A 22,785-nucleotide genomic window follows, 5' to 3' on the forward strand; every position below is an offset into this window, starting at 1 on the left:
CTTATTTTAAGTTCGAGAAATACTAATAAAAGACTGGGCGTCTCATGATACACCAGCATTTGATAATGACTTTTGCAGGTTTGGGGACGCATTACATACGAGCACGTAAGTCACCACGCGCGCATGCTCCCTTACTTAAGAGCGAGCACACATGCGCTAGCGCGCATGCTCCTCTACATACGAGCACATAAGTCGCCTCACGCATGCTACTTTACTTACGAGTACATAAGTCGCCTCGCGCATGCTCCTTTACTTATGAGTACATAAGTCGCCTCGCGCATGCTCCTTTACTTACGAGTACATAAGTCGCCTCGCGCTTGCTCCTTTACATACGAGCACGTAAGACGCCACGCGCGCAAGCTCCTTTACATACTAGTACGTAAGTCGCATCGCGCATGCTCCTTTACTTACGAGTACATAAGTCGCCTCGCGCATGCTCCTTTACTTACGAGTACATAAGTCGCCACGCGCGTTTGCTCCTTTACATACGAGCACGTAAGACGCCACGCGCGCAAGCTCCTTTACATACGAGTACGTAAGTCGCCACGCACGCTTGCTCCTTTACATATCAGCACGTCGGTCTACATACGAGTTTATTGTTATACATACGAGCGTCTCAGCCTCCATATGAGCCTGCTGCTTTACATACGAGCGTGTATGTCGCCTGTGCGCGCATGCTTAGCCATATATGAAAACGCTTACAAAATGTAAACCGTGCTACAAATGTACGCACCACTTTGGGTATACGCAAAAACACATTGGCTTAAATAAAGTTTCGCCTACACCTACAATCTTCAAGACAAGCCACATCTCCATGCTTTATGCCACATCGTTGTTGTGGCAAACCGAAGGATCAGCGCAGGCTCGGGTTTCCACTTCATTATCCTGACGCAACTTTATGCCAATTCTCATTCGCGATAACCTCCTCAAAGTGGATCAACACGTGCAAATATTGTAGACAACAATTTACACGGATTCAAAAACTATATGTATATGTATGCTTCATGGCCTAAGACACGCGCACCATGCGAAGTCACCTAAAGGTGAATATTTTAGAGTAGCTACACGACTGTGTGCGTACTGCTAAAGCTGGGCCACACTCAAAAATCATCCGAAGAGAAGACACTCATCTAGTCCAGAATTCCACCCACTTGCCATCCGTGCGTGGGAGCAACACTGGACTAGGGGGACCTGAAAGGGTAGGATCCCAAATGCTACATCAGTCATACACACGTTGGGCCCTAACCACACTCAACCGTCAAAAACTCAGCCAATTCCAAGACTCGTGCACAAGACCTAACCACGTATGCGCAACCAGGACAAGCTCATGGTAATGCGCCAGTACAAAAAGCAACTGCCTGCAACCAATCAGCATGCGCCAGGTTTGCCCAACCAGTATCATGTAATATTCACCGCTCCATTGTCTCTACTCACATCGAAAGACAGACGTAACAAACATGGCCAACAACTTTCCCGCACCCGAGCGACAGGTAAGCCTAAAACTCAATCTTTACTTTCGAGCACTCCTAACAAGTCTAGTACTCCTACCCAATGTTGTAGAAGGCGCTAGGCGCTAGTCGGGCGATGAGGTACCGCCTAGGGATTAATCGGGATTAATCAGAATGGGATTTTTATATGTATTTTTTTCAAAATTATATATATATACCCAATAATAAAAAAATAATACTTCAAAATTCACATAAATACTGCAATTTTCAGATAGTATGATTCGATTTTGACTGATTTTGACCGATTTTGACCAATTTTGACCACCTAGGACCGATTTTGACCGATTAATATAGTCCGATTAATCCGATTTTTAACCGCCTAGGACCGACTTTGACCATGGCCGATTAATTGACTGACTAGCTCAAAATTAGGCAGTAAGTGGCCGCCTAGCGCCTAGGCGCCGATTAATCGGTCGCCTAGGCTGATTTCTGCAACACTGCTCCTACCACGCTTGCACACGGGAGCAGCACTAGACTGGGGGACTTGATGGGGTACGGTACTAAACCCGACCCGAGCGGTCGGACTGCCGTTACTTGTTGCTTTTATATTAATTATTTATCATGGTTGCTTACTAACCCAACCACGAGGCCCAACGCGATGTAGTTTACACTACTTTGGGCTGGGGCTTGTAGAGATAACCCCTAACTGGGCTTGGCCCATTAAGGTTAGGGGAGGCCCATATCCCCTATATAAAGAGGTGTTCACCTCATTATTAGGGCAGAGGATATGGAGCCGCCACACTTTTTGTAGCTGGAAACAGGGGAATCTTCTCCTACCGGCAATCTCTACAGCTCCACTTTCTTCTCTTCTCCATTGCAGATCTAGGTTCAAGAGGAAGAACAAGGAGTGATTCTTCACCCCCTGAGAGAAAGCGGTCTAATCATCTTGGCGGTGAAACCGTGTTTCTTCAACTAGGTTAATAGCCTAGTTACTTATTTCATGATATGTCCTATAGGAACATACAACAATATAAACATTCGGGTTTTGGGGTGTTACATTTTATTACATATGTAATTAGTATTATAAGAAACGAAGAAATCATGAAACAATTACATATCACACATTATAAAATATAAGAAAAAATCACTAAAAATATATTGATTAAAGTTATAATAATTTATGAATGCAATTAAACGGGAAGAACTAAAAGATTTGTAGTTTAGCAATATCAAGGTGTAATAGAAATATGTTCCCTCGTATGAGGTTGAGGATTCAAGTCCTATAGTGAACATAAGTATATATTAAATGGTGTGTAAGTTACTCAGGCCCACGATAAAAAAAAATTAATGAGTTTTGTTAAGGTTCATTAGCTATGCCCGCCTAGCGGCTAAGGTAAGAAGGCTATACCAAATCTAAGGTAAGAAAGTTATGCAAAAGTATGAAATATACCTGCAGGTGTCATGTGCAAGTGACTAACCACTAATTCTATAAAATCTTGATAGTCAACTTTCATGTATGCTTTATCATATAGAAATATACTGTTAGGGACTAGATTTTAATTATGATTAATCTCATATTCTGAGGCGTCATATGGATAAGTTGTCCTTAGCGGATAGGGCAGAGTCTCAATGGATCAAGGATCCTTATTAGTTCTTATAGTTTCTAACAATTGTTCTCAATATTTTCTTATGTTTATATGCAGGATAGCAACGTGGTGGACTGAGTCAAAGCTGCAATCTCGCTAAGAATTCGTTATGGGGGATGCACGTGTTTATTCCACAACGGTCATGGGAAGTGAACGTAAACTAGCATGATTTTCGCATTTTTTATTATCTTTATTTTTAAAGGAGTCGATCAAGTGTTATTAGGAACAATCTCAAATTCGCATACACAGACTACAAGCAAAAAGCTTACATTCAAACACTCTTAGCAGTCATACAATCGTTGTACCACACTTGATCAACATCCGGGGTTGTAATCATTTTCAGTGTTTAATATAGTTGGTGGTTGATAGTTTTCACCACCCGAGATTTTTGTGCCGGCGATCTACTAGTGATCAATGGCTTTTCCTCGTATAAATCATCGTGCATTAGCTTTATTTATCGTATATTATTTGTTCATTCATTCAAGCACTCTACCTCACAAATAACTTTGATTACATTATCCTTAAACAGATTTTTAACCAAAACATATACGATGTCATTTAAATATTTGATAATAATATAGCATGTTAATTTTATTTACTCGTATTGGATAAACGCTGGCAAACAAGCCACGATGTGTTGTTGTTGGTTGATTATTGCATTTTTCTGGCGTTTCTGTCGCAACCCTCGTCCCCTAATTACCCGGGAACAGGCGGTCGCGGCCAGTATCAGTGGTATCGGTGTTTATCATTAATTGGCAGCGGAAATTTCATCCGGAACGTAGTTAGGAAATATGTTATCAGAGTTAAATACCACATTTTTATAATATTAAACACATGGGAAATTCCCAAGTTTCCATTACAAACATTTTATAGGGGTAAACCCTATTTTATTAAATAAAAACATCTTCTTTATTTAGGTAACTTTTATAGCCACTTTTCCAAGCCTTCAGTGCTGTCCAGCTGGCTTCTATTTGGCTTTCACATTTTGTTACCTGAAACGCGTTTAAAAACATTTTGTCAGTAGGAAATACTGGTGAGTGAATCTCAATTTAATCAAGAAGAGTTTTATCATTTAACAGTATTGAGAGCGATTACAATGTTTACATCTACACAATTACTCATTCAGGACTGTCAATCCTGACTGGTGGGTCATATTACACATTGGCTATCTCGTTGTCCAATGGTAACGTATTCCACATTTTGTATACAAAACCCCAACATACCGACAGTAATTAAAGAATTATAAAGACTCAATCACTGTTAATCACATTGTAAAATATTTAAGGTTTTGTAAAAACAGTTTGCAAAAAGGTTTACAGAAAAGAAGATTACTCACATTGCAACTTTAGGGTTTTTCCTGTGATTTTCCGGGTTATAATCTATTAATTAAACAATGCACACGCGTTAGTATAATAACCCAATATTTACATTAGTTATACCCTCTCTAAGACAGAACTCCAACGACTACGTCGGGCAGAGCCTTAACAGCCGTTACGGAGCACTAGATCAATCGGGCAGCGTATCTAATACGTAACCGGGGGTTAAAATACTTATAACGAGGCAAAGCTTTGCTATTTTAGTGGGTATAATACCCGATTATAGTGTCTACACTACAGAAATTTGAGAGAGAATTCGTGTGAAAGAGCGACGGAAACTGAAGGCCGATGCTCCCAATTTATAGGAGCTGATCTCGGCTCCCTCGCGGCCCGCGGAGGATATACAAGGGGGCTTTCGCACCCCGCAACGTAGGCACAGTAGGGCCTAGCTTGGCCTGGTCATGGGGTAGGTTCCATGGATGGCGAGACACGTGGCTGCACCGGGCTGCGCCCTGGTGAATAGCTGTCGCGGCCCGCGTAAGATGAAGAACGAGTCTTCGCGGCCCGCGAGCGATACTTTTGTTTTTTTTTTCAATTTTATCAAATTAAAGATATTCGGGACCGGTTTTCGTATACGGGGTACATTTTAAAAGCGTATAGGGATGTTATAAATATTTTAAGGATGTCGGAAATATTTTAGAAGGATTGTTATAGTTTCATCTTCCACTTGATGATTTTTTATGGCTTAATATTGCAAATGTGATGGATGTTTTAAGAAGACATAAGTATCTTAAAGTAGCATTTAACCTATAGGTGTTCAACATACCAAATACCCTTAACGTGAGAAATGAAGGAGGAATTTTTAAATTTTTTTCATATCTTATTAAGCATGTATTTTAGTTCCAGAATTCAAAAACAAATCCTGATTTTACACTATTAGGATAATTATAATTACTCTACTACTATAAAATCACGATTTTTTTTACATTCTACAATTAAATATCATTCTTAAATAGTAGTAAATAAAACTCAAAAAAATTCTCTTCTTCAATTCTTACGTTAAGAGTATTTTATACGTTAAGACTCAGTTGTATTTGATCTTTACACTTTATAGTAGGTATGAATACACCGAAAATTTCGTTAACATTTGATTCTTTTGTCTTCCAAGATTTGAATAACTGATTTAATATATGATTCATTAGGAAACATATATATGATCTTCACGTAAGAATATGTGTAAATAGTTTATGTTTCATAGTCAAGATTATTGATTTGATACATTTTTTTCTTCTAAAATATGTTTTTCAAGATAATCTGTGATATGTTACGAGATGGGTGTTCTCGACTATATAACTCTCGATCATTCAATTTGTATAGAAGTACGTATTCAATTAGTGTTATTGATGCGAGTTACATTTATACGACTTAACATCGTTACCGGATATTAACCACTTAGTACTAATTTATGGTGATTTGTTATAAAAAATAATGCTATATTATGACAAATACAAACCACCTAGATTTGGATCATGCGGACCGCCTAAGTTGAATCAAAGAACTGGATATTAATCAAAGAAGAATTGTAATGCAATATACAATAACTCTAACACTCGTCAATGATCTTTATATCAAGTGGTGAAAGCTTTGTATTTCTCTTAAGGGATGCAGGTTCGACTCTCATTTGGTGCAGAGTGAGACACTGGTGAGCAATAATAGGAGACACAGGCAAACCTGGGTCCGATCCTTGAGCCAAACGAGTTTTACTGGTAATTCCACCGTCGTGCCTACAGACTGATGGGTTATCGGGTTTTTCCCGGAATTGGTGGTGGACTCGGTTACTCTCGGAGTACTCCGTTTGGTCCAGTGGATGCCCCGAGAGTGCTCGAGATTAATTTGTTAGAGCGTAATGGCACGAGGTTACCTTTCGAAGTCCGGAGATAAGCGAATCCATCTCTCTCTTGATAAGGGTCACTAGTTGCGTCCTACCTTGGGCTCATCAAGAAAATGACAACAACTCTCGACCAGCGGTGCGTTCGTCAGATACAAACAACTAGGCACACATATTTTACAATCCGTTGAGGCCGTCCTAGATGAAGTCCCGAACTAGACAGTGAACCCAAGCATTCCCCATTCGATCTCTCCTACCACCATTTCATTCACGCCCTCGTGCATGCTCGTCATTCATGACTTGCTTACAAATACCATCGTTGAAGCATTCCCCATTCGATCTACTCCCACCACCATTGCGTAACCATACTCATTTGATTTAAACACATATGGGATAGGTCACCTTCCAATGTATTCGATGATCGACATGCTTTGATACCACTTGTCACGAGATTATCCTCTATGCCCCGTATGGCATCCCCGGTGCATGAGGATAAACCGATTCATCCCACTATCTACAAGAGCCGCTGGTTTTGTCTTGACTTGGACTCATCGGGAAATCAACAACTCTCGGCTAGTGGTGCATTCGTCAAATAGGCATGGTTGGGCAACTCTAGACCAATGGTGCATTCGTCCCTGTGCATTCGTCCCTGATGAAGTCCCGAACTAGCCAATAAACCCAGCGTTCAAGTACAAACCCTATCAAAACAACCTTCGAACATTTAGCTCATGATAATAAAGTGTATCGAGTTTACTAATCAAAGGGGACTAACAACATGAGTACTCTTAGTTGGTTTTCCAATAGTCGGAGGTAAGGTAAGAGTTAGGGACTAATTGGCAACATCTGAATGGTTAAATGCTGAACCAGTAAGAGATCTAAACCATTAAGTGCTAAACCAGTAAGAGGTCTGAACCATTAAGGGCCTGTATAATGCTTAACCGTTCAGAGGCAAATGTCTAACCAATTCAGATTAAAGGTCTTAACCATTCAGACTCTGTATAATGTTTAACCATTCAGGGGCAAATGTCTGAACCATTCAAACATCTGCTCATGAAACAAACAGTCTGAACCATTAAGTGCTGAACCAGTAAGAGGTCTAACCATTAAGAGGCTCATTAAGAGGTAAACAAACAGCCCCTTAATGCAACTAAATGGAGATTCATAATTGATAGTTACATAGATTAATTTGTATTTTCGAGTTACTTTGCAACATGACAATTATGAGTCACTTTGTTTTTTTAACGTCCAACGAAGCCCGGTCACCAGGGTGCATGTGACAACTCGAAATTTAGAACCTTTCTTGTATCTCGATGTAACTTGCTTGAAACATTTCGTGACTAGTAACTTGTTAATGTAATAACATAAGTGATCATTTTATGTGACTATGTGCTTGCTTGTACGTATGGTATATATGTATGTATATTACGTGAACCGAGAACCCAACTCGAGACGACAAGGACCCGACTCGAGACCATGAGGTCTCGAGTGAATAGTGACCGATTTGGGCCTTTGGGCCGTGACCTCCTCTAACCGGTTTTGGTAAGCCCTTTTGGGTGGATCATGAAGAACTAGTATAAATACTACACTCATGACCACACTCACCATTTCCTTGGACTACACACACCCACACTCTCATACTTTCCCTCTCACTAAAACCCTAAGAACACAAACACACATCATTTTCGGACCCAATCGGTTAGCACTAGGATTTCGGCTCAAGCTTGGAAATCGACACTTGGAGTTCACCTTTCCTACCTCTTAACCGGTTAGTGATTCTTATTGTGTTTGTGCTTGGATTGATGATTATGACATTAGGGTTGTTTGCTAAGTTGTTGCACAAGAAATGATTGTTTATGATAAAAATGTTACTTGAAAGGAAATAACTACTTGTTGAACAAAGGATGATGTTTATTGTGTTTGGATATTAGTGTTTACATGATGTTCTTGATGTATATGATGATTCTAATGTGTACAATGAGATAACCGGTTAATATGCTTGATTTCGGATGGATAGTGCTTGGTGTTTAAGTGAAGATCGAATCACTAGTCTTGTTGAGCATGAAATCGGTATATGTTTGTCATATTATCGGTTAAGTATAGAACCGGATTGTGGTATTAAGTCCAAGTGTTTGATAGTTGTTCGTGTATAATTAGGAAGAATGCATAATATGCTTGAACAAAGGTTGAATATGTTATGAATATGCTTGAATGTTTGAAGAACATGAAGAACTTGTTGAATATGCTTTGAATGTGGGTTAAATATTTGAAATCCTGCTTGTTTGATCTGAATTCATGAATGTTTAGACAAGAAAACATGTTTAAGTGGATAGTACACAAATAGGGTGCATGCAATTGGAATGTTATTGGATAGTACAACTGTGCAGAATCAGCAACTGTTGGGGAGTCGAAACCCCTGGTTGCGACTCGCAACCACAACATTACAAGTCGAGACCGCCAGTTGCGACAGAGGTTACGAGTCCTGTTGCGACTCGCAACCACAGCATGATGAACCGAGACCATAGTTACGACACAGGTTGCGACTCGAAACCTTAGCATGATCAGCCGAGACCACGGTTGCGACTCGCAACCACCCATGACCAACATAACAGCACAACTCGAAACCACGTTTGCGAGTCCGGTTGCGACTCGAGACCCCTTAGTGGGCTTGCTTAGTTATGGGCCTAAGTTAGTGGGCCGGACTTATGGACTTCTGTGTTACTGTTGACGTGTTGTTTGGGCCTGTTATCATGAGCCCAACTGTTAGGGCTTCACACTTAGACTTTGGGTTGTGTTTGACTGTTAACTGCGAACTGTTAATGTTAAACGTGTTGCCATGATTATTACCTGTGTACAATACGTGTTGAACATACGTGCACTGCTGGCTTGAATCTGATACGAAAAATATCTGTGATAGGACCTATTTGATTACCTGCAAATTGATTGACCTTTCTGTGTTACTACCGAGCAAACCAAGGTGAGTTCACACCCTTTACAAAGCATGGGATTCCCTGGGTTGGGAACGGGGTTAAGGAACGTGGGTTCCTCGTCCTCCTTGGGTAGGACGGCTATGGTTCAGGAATGTGATTCCTCGTCCGGATGGACGGATAACTCGTACTAGACTAAAACTCTATCACGAAGTCCCTCCTTTTTGTATCGACTTAATCGCCGGGCCAATGGCGAGCGGGTCATTAGTTAGATAGCGCCATTTAGGTCTGACAAACCTCACACCGTGCCGCAGAGGACGGGCGTGAACTAATGGATCTGGGGCACGTCAATGATGATAGACATTGATGTTTTCAGGGCACATAAACATGACTACAGTCAGCAGTCGATATGGTAACGAGTCTAGTGTACGAATGGGGTAGCCCCCACGGCCGAAATGCCTGATAACTATCATGGGGTAGCCCCCACGGCTGGAATGCCAGAGTAACTGGGAATGAACATGTCACGTTTTAAACTATGGGGTAACCCCCACGGCAGGATGCCAGTTAAAGGAAACTGTTTTCGAAACAACTAAAACGAACACCCAACTGTGAACTCACTCAACTAGTTGTTGACTCGTTACTACATGCTTTGCAGGACCATAGGTACTCTGCTGGAGCTTGCATGGAGGAGAGTCGTTGTGGGACACAGACTGCTGCGTGCCACGTTCTATTTGAAAACATTTGAACTTATGTTATAACTTTAAACTCACGCTTCCGCTTGCAACTTAACTTGTTTGTTTTGAAACACCAATCGTATTGGTTAAACTTTTATAACTGTTTATATGCTTGTTCAGTATGATTGGTGGCTGGATCCTGGTCAGTCACGCCTCCAAGCGGTAGTACTCCGCAGGTGGGATTTTGGGGGTGTGACAGTGCACCCGTAGGCAAAAAGCCACCCACGCCCGCCATCGCAGACAACGTTAGTTATCCGGTCCGTCACCAATTCCAAGGAAAACTCGATGGCCCACTATGGTAAAACCTTTGATTTGCGCATGACGTTTTGTCACGAACAAGACTCGAACTGACGACCTCCCCCAGAAAGAAAGTTATCTAGTTACCGCTAAAGCATTACCCCTTTGGTGCTTATCACTGTTCTAAAACAAGGTCACGGATGCCGAGTACTCCCCGAGTAACCGCTACAAGGTAGGCTGCCAAAGTCCGAGTACTCTTCGTTTAGGCCGAATACTCCCCGCGTACTTTTCGCTTTGGCCTAGTACTTCCTGAGTACTCTCAACTTCAAAGAGGAAGTGAGTAGCAACTTTTGCAACCATAATCATTAAGAGTATCAGATAATGAAACTATTACTTAATTGCAGTTCCCATTTTGAGTTTGTAGGAGTGATTCATCTCAAGTACCTTTATCATAATAAGCATTTAGTTCACTCAGTTTTATTTAGATTTTTAGTTTATACATTTATTTTGGTACAGATTCGGCTGAATTTCTATAAGTGCAAAAAATTACCCACGGGTTCAAAAATTTTACAGGGTTCGATTTAAATGATTCTATGGTTTCGATGGCAAAATTTCTATAAATGCGATATCAAAATACACCTATATAAACACTAAATTTATTTTGATACGGATTCGGCTGAATCAATACCCTTTATGTAGCTACGTCCTTGGTGACACCCGGGGGCGCGTATCCAGAAAATTTTTTCCTACGGCTTTGGAAATTTCCCAGGGTTCGATTTAAAGGATTCTACGGGTTTGATAGCAAAATTTCTATAGGTGCGGTGTCAAAATACACCTATATAAACACTAAAAAAGTTTTGGTATGGATTCGGCTGAACCAGTACCCTTTTATGTAGCTATGCCCTTGGTGACACTCAGGGGCGTAGCTAGAATTTTTTTCCTATGGCTTTGAAAATTTTCCAGGGTTCGATTTAAAGGATTCTACGGATTCAATGGCGAATTTTCTACAGACGCGATGTCAAAATACACCTATATAAACACTAAAAAAAATTAGTATGGATTCAACCGAGCCCGTGCCCTTATATGCTACTCCCTTAGACCATGTGTAGTGGGGCGTTTTTTTTTTTTAAAAAAACACCCGGAAACGCCCATGCCCCATTACATAGGGCGTTATTTAAAAAAAAAAAAAAAAGCCCATTTGGCGTTGTTTTAAAAACGCCTTCCCCCACTTTCATCTTCCAATCATCTTTCATCTTTCACCTCCTTGTCCAATAAGATCTTTTAGGTTTTTTTTCTTTATTTTATCTAATGCCCCAATAATGCCCCATCCCTACTACACCCATTTTAGAAAACGCCTAATAACGCCCCTCTACTGACTGGACCGCCACATAACGTAAAATACCCTAGAGTGAAGACATTATTTCACCCTTCCACTATACATGTTCTTATGACACCTACTTATACTATCACAATTTTGCACCCATTTCATGTGTTTGACAAACTTGCTACTTACCATTACATGTGATTAGATTACAATTACCAATTTTTTTTTTCTAATATTTCAAAGGTCTTTTGTATATTTTAAACTTGGATTATTAGAAATACACATCAACACATTGTGTGGAGTATTTTATTTATTCATAGGATATCATGATAAATATACACGGTTAGCAACATTTCTTTCGATGACGATTTGCCATTACATGTGATTAGATCACAATTACCATTTTTTTTCTAATATTTAAATGGACTCTTGTATTTTTTTATTTTTTTTTATTTTTTTGAACGGCAAATTTTAAATGGACTCTTGTAAATTTTATACTTAAGTATAAAATTCATAGGATATCATGATAAATACACACGGTCAGCAACATTTCTTTTGATGACGATTTGAAGCAAATTTCCATGTGCCTTTCAAAGATTAATAGTTGCAATATTATAAATTTATTCGTAATTAGGATGAGTATAACTTAGTTAACCAAGATGTATAAAATAATAAAGATGGTTATAACTTATTTAACCAAGAGGTTGAAAATAATAAAGATGGGTATAATTTTTTTAATTAAGACCAATATTGCTGAGTCTTTTTCATGCTCCATGAATGTTGAACCATGATTTATAATAAATATGGATAGCATAACGATTTATAATAAATATGGATGGCATAACAAGTGAAGATGCAAGTTATAGCGTAACAAGCGGAGTTGCAACTTTTTTGTAATTTTTTTAATTTTTTGAAAAGGTACTATGGTGGTGGATATCATGATATATTTTTTAATTATTATAATGACACTAACACGTAAAATACGAGTTTATTTTGAGTTAAATTTACTTACAAAGAGTCTTATCATACAAAACGTAAGAAAAACAAGAAAAGGTTAAAAAAACGTGGTGACATTTACGTAATTATTTACTCGTATGGTAATTATCAAAATTACTTTACAAATAATCTTGTAAGGTAATTTTGATCTTTTTGATAATGTTGTAAAATAATCTTATAGAGTAAGGGTGTCCGGGGCGTACAGCGGGGACCTCATCGGTGACCACATCCACCGATCGGGAACACCGCCGCCAACGGTGCGGGGACCCGAATCGGGGGGTGGTTGCGGCACTTGTTCACCGCTTTGAAATGGCACGCATATTGATGAACGGCCGTTTAAACGGTCGACTTTAAAAAAAAATTCACTTTTTAAACAAATATAAATATAAATAACCACACCCACTTCACTATTTTTTTATACTCTCAAACCACACCCACTTCTTATTTTTTATACTCTCAAACCACACCCACTTCTTGTTTTTATATTTTTCTAGTTTGAATGTATTTTTTTTCTAGTTTGAATGTATTTTTTTTTAATTTAATGAAATGTCTTTTATTTAATTTTTATTTTTATTAATATTTTTTAAATTTGTAATCATGCATAATTTTACAAAAAAAAAAAAAAAAAAAAAAAAAAAAAACCCAACTCCCCTAAGAGGGGAGTGCCGCCATCAAAATGGGGTGTTAGGGGAGTTTAAGAGGGGAGTTGACGTGGCACTGATTGATTGGTTGGGCGTAAGAGAGGGGACTCACCTCTTAGGTGAGCACCCCTTACACCCTAATTATCAAAACTACTCTACAGTTTTATCAAATAACATACAATTCAAAATTAACCCAGAAGATCAAAATTACTCTACAAGATCATTTGTAGAGTAATCATGATACCTTACAAAATTACCATACAAAATCAAAATTACCATACGAGAACAAAATTACCTTGCAAGATCATTTGTGGAGTAATCATAATACTCTACAAAATTACTCTAAAAGATCATTTACAAAATTACCCAACAAGATTATTTATAGGATAATTTTGATAATTACTCTACGAGTAAATAGTTACGAAAATGTAATCATATCTTTTTTATCTTTTCATCTTATTTGTACGTTTTGTATGATTTGGGTATTTATATTTCATCGTTTTCTTATTTTGAGAACTTCACTAAAAATCATACTTTTAAATAAAAATTATAAAGCATTTAAGTTAAAAAGACACAGCATGATGACGATGATAAATAGAAAAAGAAAAAAAAAAGTATAACATCTTCTAAGTTTATGTTTAGCTCAATTTAGAAAAGAAAAAAATACGTATGTAACGTATTACAGTATGTGTTTCAGTGAAGAAGTTTAATTTTTCAAAAAAAGAAAAAAACAACTAATTTTATATAAATACAGAACACGTGTAGGGGAATAGTGCCAGACAACCCAATGGTTCAGTCAAATTATGATTTTGTCTCATTTAAATTTACAATTTTGTCATTGGTTTTGTCTTTTCCCCCTCCTAGCCAAATTACAATTTTGCCCTCAACTAAAAAAAATAGTTTTGCCATTTTTTTCTATGTCAAATTACGATTTTACTCTGGTGTAAAATTACAGACATGTCATCGTTTTTTAGTTACAAAACACATGCAGGGGAATTGTGTTAGGCCCCTTTGGTCAAGCCAAATTATGATTTTGCATGTTTAAATTTACAGTTTTCTCATTGTTTTTGTTTTTTCCCCTCTCAGTCAAATTACGATTTTTCTCTCAGCTAAAAATATAGTTTTGCCATATTTTTCTCTGTCAAATTACGATTTTGCCTCGGTGTAAAATTACAGACATGCCATCGTTTTAGGTTTTTTTTTTTTTTGATAAAACTATGGTGGTATTTTGTTTTAATTGGTTGGCTTGGTGTAATTTTTATTTGTGTCAAGCGGTAGTTTTTTCATCGTTTTAATTTTTCTTTAGTAAAAGTATGGTAGTGTTTTGTTTTAATTGTTTGACTTGATATAACTTTTTTTTTTTTTTGAGATCGTGTTATGAGTAATTTGTACAAGTAACTGAAACACAGATGTACATATTACAAGAGAGGAATATTCGGCTTAGTGTCTCACAACACGGACGAGGAAAAAACTAGTTAAAGGTACAAAAGGAATGATTTTATACGGCGGAATATATGGCAAGTTAAAGACAAAATCTTAGAATATGATATAAATATAAACGTATTTAAAAAGTAACATAAATTACGAGACGGTTGCATTTCATTTCATATTTCCATATTCCATCACATGTTTTCTCTTCTTACCTTCCTTCTTTTTTGCAGTTTGCATGCAACTTTCGGTCATCCAACTCCTCAATTCCCTGTTAACAAAAAGTCAACAACAAAATTATATGCTTAAACTTTTTATCCTTCTGGCATATATACACAAATGTAACAAATCTTTAATATATTATATAGAATAATTTTTAAATCAATGTTTTGCTGAAATATCAAAGAGAAACTTATTATATTCAGAAACAATATTATGTTAACAACTATGGAAATCATATAATATTGTTATACATAGCGCAATAATAATAATCTAGTGAGAGCGAAAAAGATCGCGACGTTGACAAATATCTAACCGACATGTATAATAATATATCACACTTAAAACAAAAGTTACAATTTCATTATACGATTCATTTACTTCTCAAGATAATTATTGATTTTGAAACGAACGTGCTTCTAGTAAAAACATAAAGAAAAAGTAGGGTACGGAATTATATAACTGATTAATTAGTTTCATAAAAAGATACAAATGTATTTATTTTACACTAAATAAAAAATACAAATGTATTTATTTTACACTAAATAAAAAAATCAAGTTAATACATGCTTATCATATATAAAATCTTATATATACTGGTTGGTTCATGTGAGTGAAAAAGAAAAAGAAAAAAATAAAAATAAAATTCAAAAGAAAAAGTAAGAGGGAAAAAGCAAGGTGTGAATGAACAGAAGTAAGTGATAATAAGCAAGCAAAGAAAGAAGACATACCGGTTTAAGAGCGTGGCCTCTGCTTCTTCTCCTTTCTTCACACCAAACAAACCCCACTCAACAGCACAATCATCATGAAACATCCTCTGCACTCACCACTCCTAAAAAGCACCACTTCATACCCTCCCCTCCCTTAAATCCACTACCTTTTCTCCCACAATTCACTGCCACCATTTCAATCATCATGGACCACCCTCACCGCCACCCTCCTCCGCCGCCTTCTTTCCTGTTCTTCTTCTTCTTCATGTTATTCTTATCCACCGCATCTGCTCTTCAGTCAGAGCTTGTTGCACTTCTCTCACTAAAAGCATCTTTGAAAGACCCTCTAAATTCATTTCATGAATGGGAGGTGTCACAGTCTCAGTCCGAGTCCAGGGCAGGGACTGGTCCAGTCTCTGTCCCGGACTCGTTTTGGTGTGCGTGGTCCGGGGTCACGTGTGACCCCGGAACACGCCAAATTCATTCGTTGGACATCTCTAACCGAAATGTATCCGGAACAATTCCAAAGAATATCCGATACTTAACCGGTTTACGGTTTTTAAACATCAGTGGGAACCAATTCACTGGTCCTTTTCCAACTGCAATATTCGAACTACCTTTTCTTCAAACTCTCGATATCAACCATAACGTTTTCAGTTCGAGTTTTCCTCCGGGAATTTCGAAACTGAAGTTTCTAACATTCTTTGATGCTTACAGTAACAGCTTCGTAGGCCCATTGCCAACGGAGTTTGTTCGGTTAAGGTATCTCGAACATTTAAACCTCGGTGGAAGCTATTTCGATGGTGAAATTCCTCACAGTTACGGTGGATTCCAGCGGTTAAAGTTCTTACAACTCGCCGGTAACGCTCTCACTGGTCAAATTCCGGCAACATTAGGCCGGTTAACGTCGTTAGAGCATTTGGAAATCGGATACAACGCATTCTCCGGCGAGGTTCCGGTTCAGTTCGCTTCGTTTTCCAATCTGTCATTTCTTGACATGTCAAACAATAATCTTTCCGGAGAATTTCCGATTGGTGTTACAAACCTGACAAAGCTTCAAACGTTGTATATTTTCAAAAACAATTTTCACGGTGAAATTCCGGCGGATATCGGAAAATTAGAATCCGTTGAGATTTTAGATTTGTCTGATAACAGCCTTTCCGGTAGCATACCGGAGGAAATCTCATCGCTCAAAAATATAAAAAGATTAAGTCTAATGAACAACAACTTATCCGGAAGCATTCCGGAAGGTGTAGGCGAGCTTCCGATGCTCGAATATCTGTTTCTCTGGAACAATTCACTCACCGGATCGTTACCACAAAAACTCGGTATGAATTCAAAGTTACAAAGACTCGACGTTTCTTCAAACTATCTCTCCGGTCCAATCCCTCCGAATCTCTGTCTCGGCAACACGTTAACGAAATTACTTCTGTTTTCGAACAAGTTTTCGGGTCCGCTTCCGCAGTCTCTAGCGAAATGCACTTCTTTGTACCGGTTTCGTATCCATAACAACGGTTTAAACGGGTCTATTCCCTTCGGATTTGGTAGTTTACCTAACATCTCGTTCATGGAGATGAGTAAAAACAGTTTCACCGGACCGTTTCCGGCTGATTTGTCCAATGCTCCTAATCTGGAGTACTTGAATGTATCTGAAAATTCATTCGAAGACGAGTTGCCGGAAAACATATGGAATTCGCCGAGTTTACAGATATTTTCAGCGAGTTTTAGTAAGATCAAAGGCAGAATTCCGAAATTTGGAAGTTGTAGAAAGCTTTACAAAATTGAACTGGAAGGTAACAATTTGAGTGGTGGAATACCTTTGGATATTGATCATTGTGTGAAGCTACTTACGTTGAATCTACGAGATAATTCGATTTCAAGCGTTATTCCGATGGAGATTTCATCGCTTCCGTCGATAACCGAAGTTGATCTATCGCATAATCTGCTCACTGGTACCATTCCTTCGACTTTTGGTAACTGTCGTACGCTCGAAGCGTTCAATGTTTCGTATAATCAGCTCACGGGACCCGTGCCTTCGTCGGGGATCGCGTTTTCGAGCCTGCATCCGTCGTCGTTCACCGGAAATGAAGGACTTTGTGGTAGAGTTATTAACAAACCATGTGGGGCCGAAGCTGAACCCGAAGTGAAACGGATTCAGTCGAAGAAGTCTACGGGTGCAATCATGTGGATTATGGCCGCAGCGTTTGGCGTCGGTTTGTTTATTCTTGTGGCCGGAATTCGGTTCTTCCGAGCGAATTATCATAAAGGGTTCGTGGCGGAAGAAGCGGAGACGCGGCCGTGGAAATTAACTGCTTTCCAACGGTTAAATTTTACCGCGGATGATGTGGTTGAGAGTTTATCTATGACAGGTAAGATCATAGGGACGGGGTCTACAGGAACCGTGTACAAAACAGAAATGCCAGGTGGCGAGATCATAGCGGTGAAAAAGCTGCGGGGAAAGAACAAGGAGACGATCCGACGGAGGAAAGGCGTGTTGGCCGAGGTGGAGGTATTGGGTAATGTGAGGCATAGGAACATAGTAAGGTTGTTAGGATGCTGCAGCAACAAAGAATGTACTATGTTGCTCTATGAGTACATGCCTAATGGCAGTTTAGATGATTTGTTGCACGGGAAGAACAAATGTGACAATTTGGTCGGGGATTGGTTCACAAGATACAAGATCGCGTTAGGGGTGGCTCAGGGGATTTGCTACCTCCACCACGATTGTGATCCAGTGGTTGTTCATCGTGATTTGAAACCTAGCAACATTCTGTTGGATGGTGAGATGGAGGCGCGGGTGGCTGACTTTGGGGTAGCCAAGCTCATCCATTGCGACGAGTCGATGTCAGTGATTGCAGGTTCCTATGGCTACATCGCCCCAGGTATGGTATACATTTAACATTTGTAAATTATCATATTCCTAGAATATTACACTAAGAGCATTGTTAGGACAATTTCATGTATATGCATTTAACATTTGTAAATTATCATATCCTAGAATATTACACGTATGTTATTCTTAAAAAAATGTTACGAGTTCTGGTGACTTGGAGATTAGCAGACCCTTTTGACCCCCTGGTTTTACACTAAACTTATAATACATTTAAATTTAAATTATGCAGAATATGCTTATACTTTACAAGTCGATGAGAAAAGTGACATATACAGCTACGGGGTGTTGTTAATGGAGCTCCTTAGCGGAAAGAGATCGGTAGATTCAGAATTCGGGGACGGAAATAGCATCGTTGATTGGGTGAGGTCAAAGGTCAAGACCAAAGAGGGTACAAAGGAGGTGTTGGATGAAAACGCGGGTGGTTCATGTAGTTCGGTGAGGGAAGAAATGCTGCTCGTGTTGAAGGTCGCAATGTTATGTACAAGTCGAAACCCGACTGACCGGCCGTCTATGAGAGATGTAGTGACAATGTTGCTTGAAGCTAAACCCAAGAGGAAGTCACCGGATAGTAGTGGCAGATTAGTTATCAACAGTGGTGGAAAACCTCAGGCACAAAAGTCTAGTGTTGTTTGAATGTTAATAGATCCTTTTCTTTTGGTTCTAAGTGGTGGGGATTGGTATAGACTATAGAAGTGTTCCTTGTTTTTTTTAATTTTAGTTTTATTTCTCTTTTTATTTTTGGACTATCAATGAACAAATTGTGTCTGATTGTAAACTGAGAAAAGAATGAAGCACTAGTATTTTAAGGTAAAATGGGCTTTGTTTTATGATGATTTGCCTTTTTTATTGTTTATTTGTATATAATAAAAAGTAAAATCTGAATTGGAAGCAAAGTTTGAACATATATCTACGTTTCCAAAAAGTTAAATCAAATCAACTTTTATCGTATGTTATTTTTAATTTGTCTATACTTGTTTATATTTTTTTTGTACAAAAAAAATTGTTTTTTTTTTGTTTTTTTGTATATTAAAGGTTGGGATTTTAAATTTAAATAAAAACTATTATTATTTTACTATTCATATTTGAACATTATATTTTTTTCTCTGTTTTGAAAAGTATACTTTTGTCTAATGCAGCCACCATGCGATTAAATGATGAATTTTGCTACAAGGATTCAGATATATTATTTGTTTCTTGCTAAAAAAGTGTTTGTTTTTTTTTTAAATTGTATTTATATCAGTTAAAACATCCTATATTGCTCGTTCACATAATTGATAAGTGAATATAATGAACGCTGGACTTCAAATGCAACAACGCATTTTGAGCATATTGAATGTAAATTAGATGAATTTTGAAGTTCATTGAGTTTGGATATGTTAAGAGTGTGTAACAGGGTTATCTGATATAGACAATAAAGAAGTTTGAGGTTATATTAAGTGTTCATTGATTTAATTTGGGTTTAAATCGATACTTGATGTGAGTTGATGACCCAAATGATCGTACATTTCCATTACTTATTGCATTTTATTATAATATATATTATTATTATTGATGAGGATACGTCCTTAGTCGGACCGAATCATCTTCAGACATAAAGCCGAGCTATAATACACAAGGTCGGACCGATCCTTAGCCACAAACGGAACGAACGAATATAGTGATACGCCATAACAAACTGGGCCCCACGAGCATAACTGCCATGACAGTGACTGGTCCGACCCTAACTAACTTGCCACATCAACACACCCAAAGACTATAAATACCATACTCAAACCTCCAAAAACGGGTAACTGCTATTCTCTCACCCTAAACTCTCCTCTCTCTCTCTCCCTGACCTACTTTCTCCTCACAAATACTTATTCTCACGCCCGAGCTTGGTCACAGAGAGGCCCCCCTCCCTGTGACGAGGCTAACGATGTGTTGTTTCCTTGTGATCTTGCAGGTTCATTGCTTGGTCATCTGAAGTTTTAACTCTACCAAGTCGGACAGACTGGTTTTTGAGTCTCCAGTGGCGCCATCCCCTCGGATTCACTCAAGTCATTTTGCTAAACCTGTTTCTTCTAAGTCATGGAACCCACAACAGCCGCTCCTGCAAATACCTTCCCGTCGTTTAACGACATCTGGGAAGGAAACGTCTCCTCCACAACTGCTCCAACAGCAGTTGCTGCAGCGGTCTCAGCCGGTTCAGTATCAGTACCTCCAGCTGCAAGTTCCGTAATCGCGAGCTCTGTCACAACACTCTCGGTTACCGCTCCAGATGCAACACCGTTACCAGTTTTCGACAATGCCTTCCTATTACGGAACGCCGATTTGTTACGACAGCTACAACAGCAGCAGCAACAGCAGCGAGAAGAGATGTTGCAGAGTCTCCGCACGAACTTGTTCAGCAGCGTGTATCCAGGAGGCAATCCCGTTTCTATCGGCGCTCTCACCTCTGGATCCACGGTAAGTTCTGTAATCCCTACTCCCATTACATGTGTTGCACAATTCTCCTCGTTTACAAATGCTCCAATGAATGACGGTCTTAACGACCTGTTTCGCCAGGGATCTATGGGCTTAAACCCTCAGGATCAGGAGCTGATCATGCCGTATCATCCCACATCTATGACTTCTCAGTCAAAGTTCACGATGCGGATTGTTAATGCCCCACTCCCGGCTAAGTTGAAAATGCCCCCCACTTTGAAATTTTATGATGGTACGTCCGATCCGGACGACCACATGTTTGCGTTTGCCGGAGCAGCTAAGGTCGAACAATGGCCCATGTCGGCCCGGTGTCACATGTTCGCTCAAACTCTCACTGGATCAGCCAGAGTATGGTTCGATGGGTTTCTAGAAGGGTCGATTGATCATTTTGAGGATTTTCGGCGTATATTCCTGCAAAACTTTTGCCAGCAGCGTCGCTGCAAGAAAGACATTACTGAGGTACACCACATAAAGCGCCGCGGCGGAGAGTCCGTAGAAGACTTCATAGATCGCTTCAACCGAGAGAGCATGCAAATAAGCGGAGCAGTCGGCCAGCTCCGGGTCTCTGGATTTTGTCATGGGGTACGGAACAATCAGTTGGTGGAAAAGCTCCATGAAGATCTCCCAAAAACTATGGAGATACTTATGGAACAAGCTCGAGCTTTTGTTCGGGGGAAGAGTGCCTGTGGTCAGCCGAACGAAACAACCGCTAGAAATTCTAAAGCTCGAACCACGTCATGGAGAAGGAACGCATCACCACCAAAAGATAGAAACAACAATTGGAACAGAAGCCGCGGTCCGTATCAAAAATCCGATCGAAGCAGCTTCCGGACAGGAAAAGTGCGATTCAACACTTTCTCCGAGCTAACAAAGTCGCCGAGCGAAATCCTCAGTACGGAAACCACTCGGTTTCCTACACCATCAAAGCAGCGACCCACTTCGGATAAGCACTCCAAGAAGTACTGCGAGTACCACCGAGACAAAGGGCATACAACTGATGAATGTTGGGCATTAAAACAAGAGATTGAAAAAGCCGTACGGTCCGGTAAACTTTCTCATCTGGTAAAAGAGGTAAAGGATGGGAAGAAGCCCGCGACAGTAAACGATAACCCAAACACCGAGGCCGGAATCAATATGATCCGGTCTACCAAACCAAGATGGGTAAAACGGTCAAACCAGCATATGACAACATGGATGCACCAGCCCACATACTTCCCTCCGATTGATCCGGAAGATGCTCGAGACAGACCAATCACGATATCAGCCATAATCGCAGGACACTTGGTCCGGCGGATCTATGTGGATGGAGGAAGTGCCCTTGAGATAATGTATCTACAATGTTTCCAACAGCTGAATCCCCAAACAAAAAAGAAGTTGATCGAGGTGTCTACTCCTCTGATAAGTTTCTCAGGAGAGGTAGTTCGTCCGATAGGGCAGATTACTCTCCCGACCACATTCAAAGACGATAACAAGAGTAGAACCGTACAATTAACCTTTCTGGTTGTCCGAACTCATTCTTCACACAACATAATACTCGGGCGACCCGGGTTACGAGCTCTCGGAGCAATCATTTCTACAATACATGGTGCCCTTAAATTTCCCACCGAAGCAGGCGTCGCCACTACACTGTCAGAGTCAAATTCATTTGTAGCCGAAGTAAGACATGCGGCAGAAACAAGCTCCAAAAAGTCCGAAGTACCCACAGAACTCTGGGCAATCAATCCGGATTATCCTGAACAGCAGGTGGCTATCGGTGCCCAGCTCCCAAAACGAACAAAGAAACTCATGTGGGAACTGTTGAGTAATTCAATTGATGTCTTTGCATGGAAGCACTCTGACATGCAAGGGGTTCCCCGCTCCATGGCCCAGCACCACTTGAATGTAAAGGAGTCAATCAAGCCAATAGCACAAAGAAAAA

General features: G+C 39.5%; 1 protein-coding gene across 1 annotated transcript; it reads left to right on the plus strand.

The window, feature by feature from the left end:
• Window positions 1-15,535: 15,535 nt before the first annotated feature.
• On the plus strand, window positions 15,536-19,231 carry LOC110899908 (leucine-rich repeat receptor-like protein kinase TDR). The gene is made up of 2 exons (XM_022146796.2): window positions 15,536-18,393; window positions 18,634-19,231. The coding sequence occupies exons 1-2, from the start codon at window positions 15,717-15,719 to the stop codon at window positions 19,035-19,037; spliced, it is 3,081 nt and encodes a 1,026-aa protein (XP_022002488.1). The 5' UTR covers window positions 15,536-15,716; the 3' UTR covers window positions 19,038-19,231.
• Window positions 19,232-22,785: the final 3,554 nt, after the last annotated feature.

Source organism: Helianthus annuus, chromosome 8 (assembly GCF_002127325.2).
Source record: "Helianthus annuus cultivar XRQ/B chromosome 8, HanXRQr2.0-SUNRISE, whole genome shotgun sequence".
Lineage (NCBI taxonomy): Eukaryota > Viridiplantae > Streptophyta > Magnoliopsida > Asterales > Asteraceae > Helianthus > Helianthus annuus.

Bases quoted from the DNA above. Each gene is read 5' to 3' on its own strand.
- LOC110899908 (XM_022146796.2), top strand. From the start codon at position 15,717: ATGGACCACCCTCACCGCCACCCTCCTCCGCCGCCTTCTTTCCTGTTC. The intron at 18,394-18,633 runs GTATGGTATACA...TAAATTATGCAG, and splicing joins CTATGGCTACATCGCCCCAG to AATATGCTTATACTTTACAA.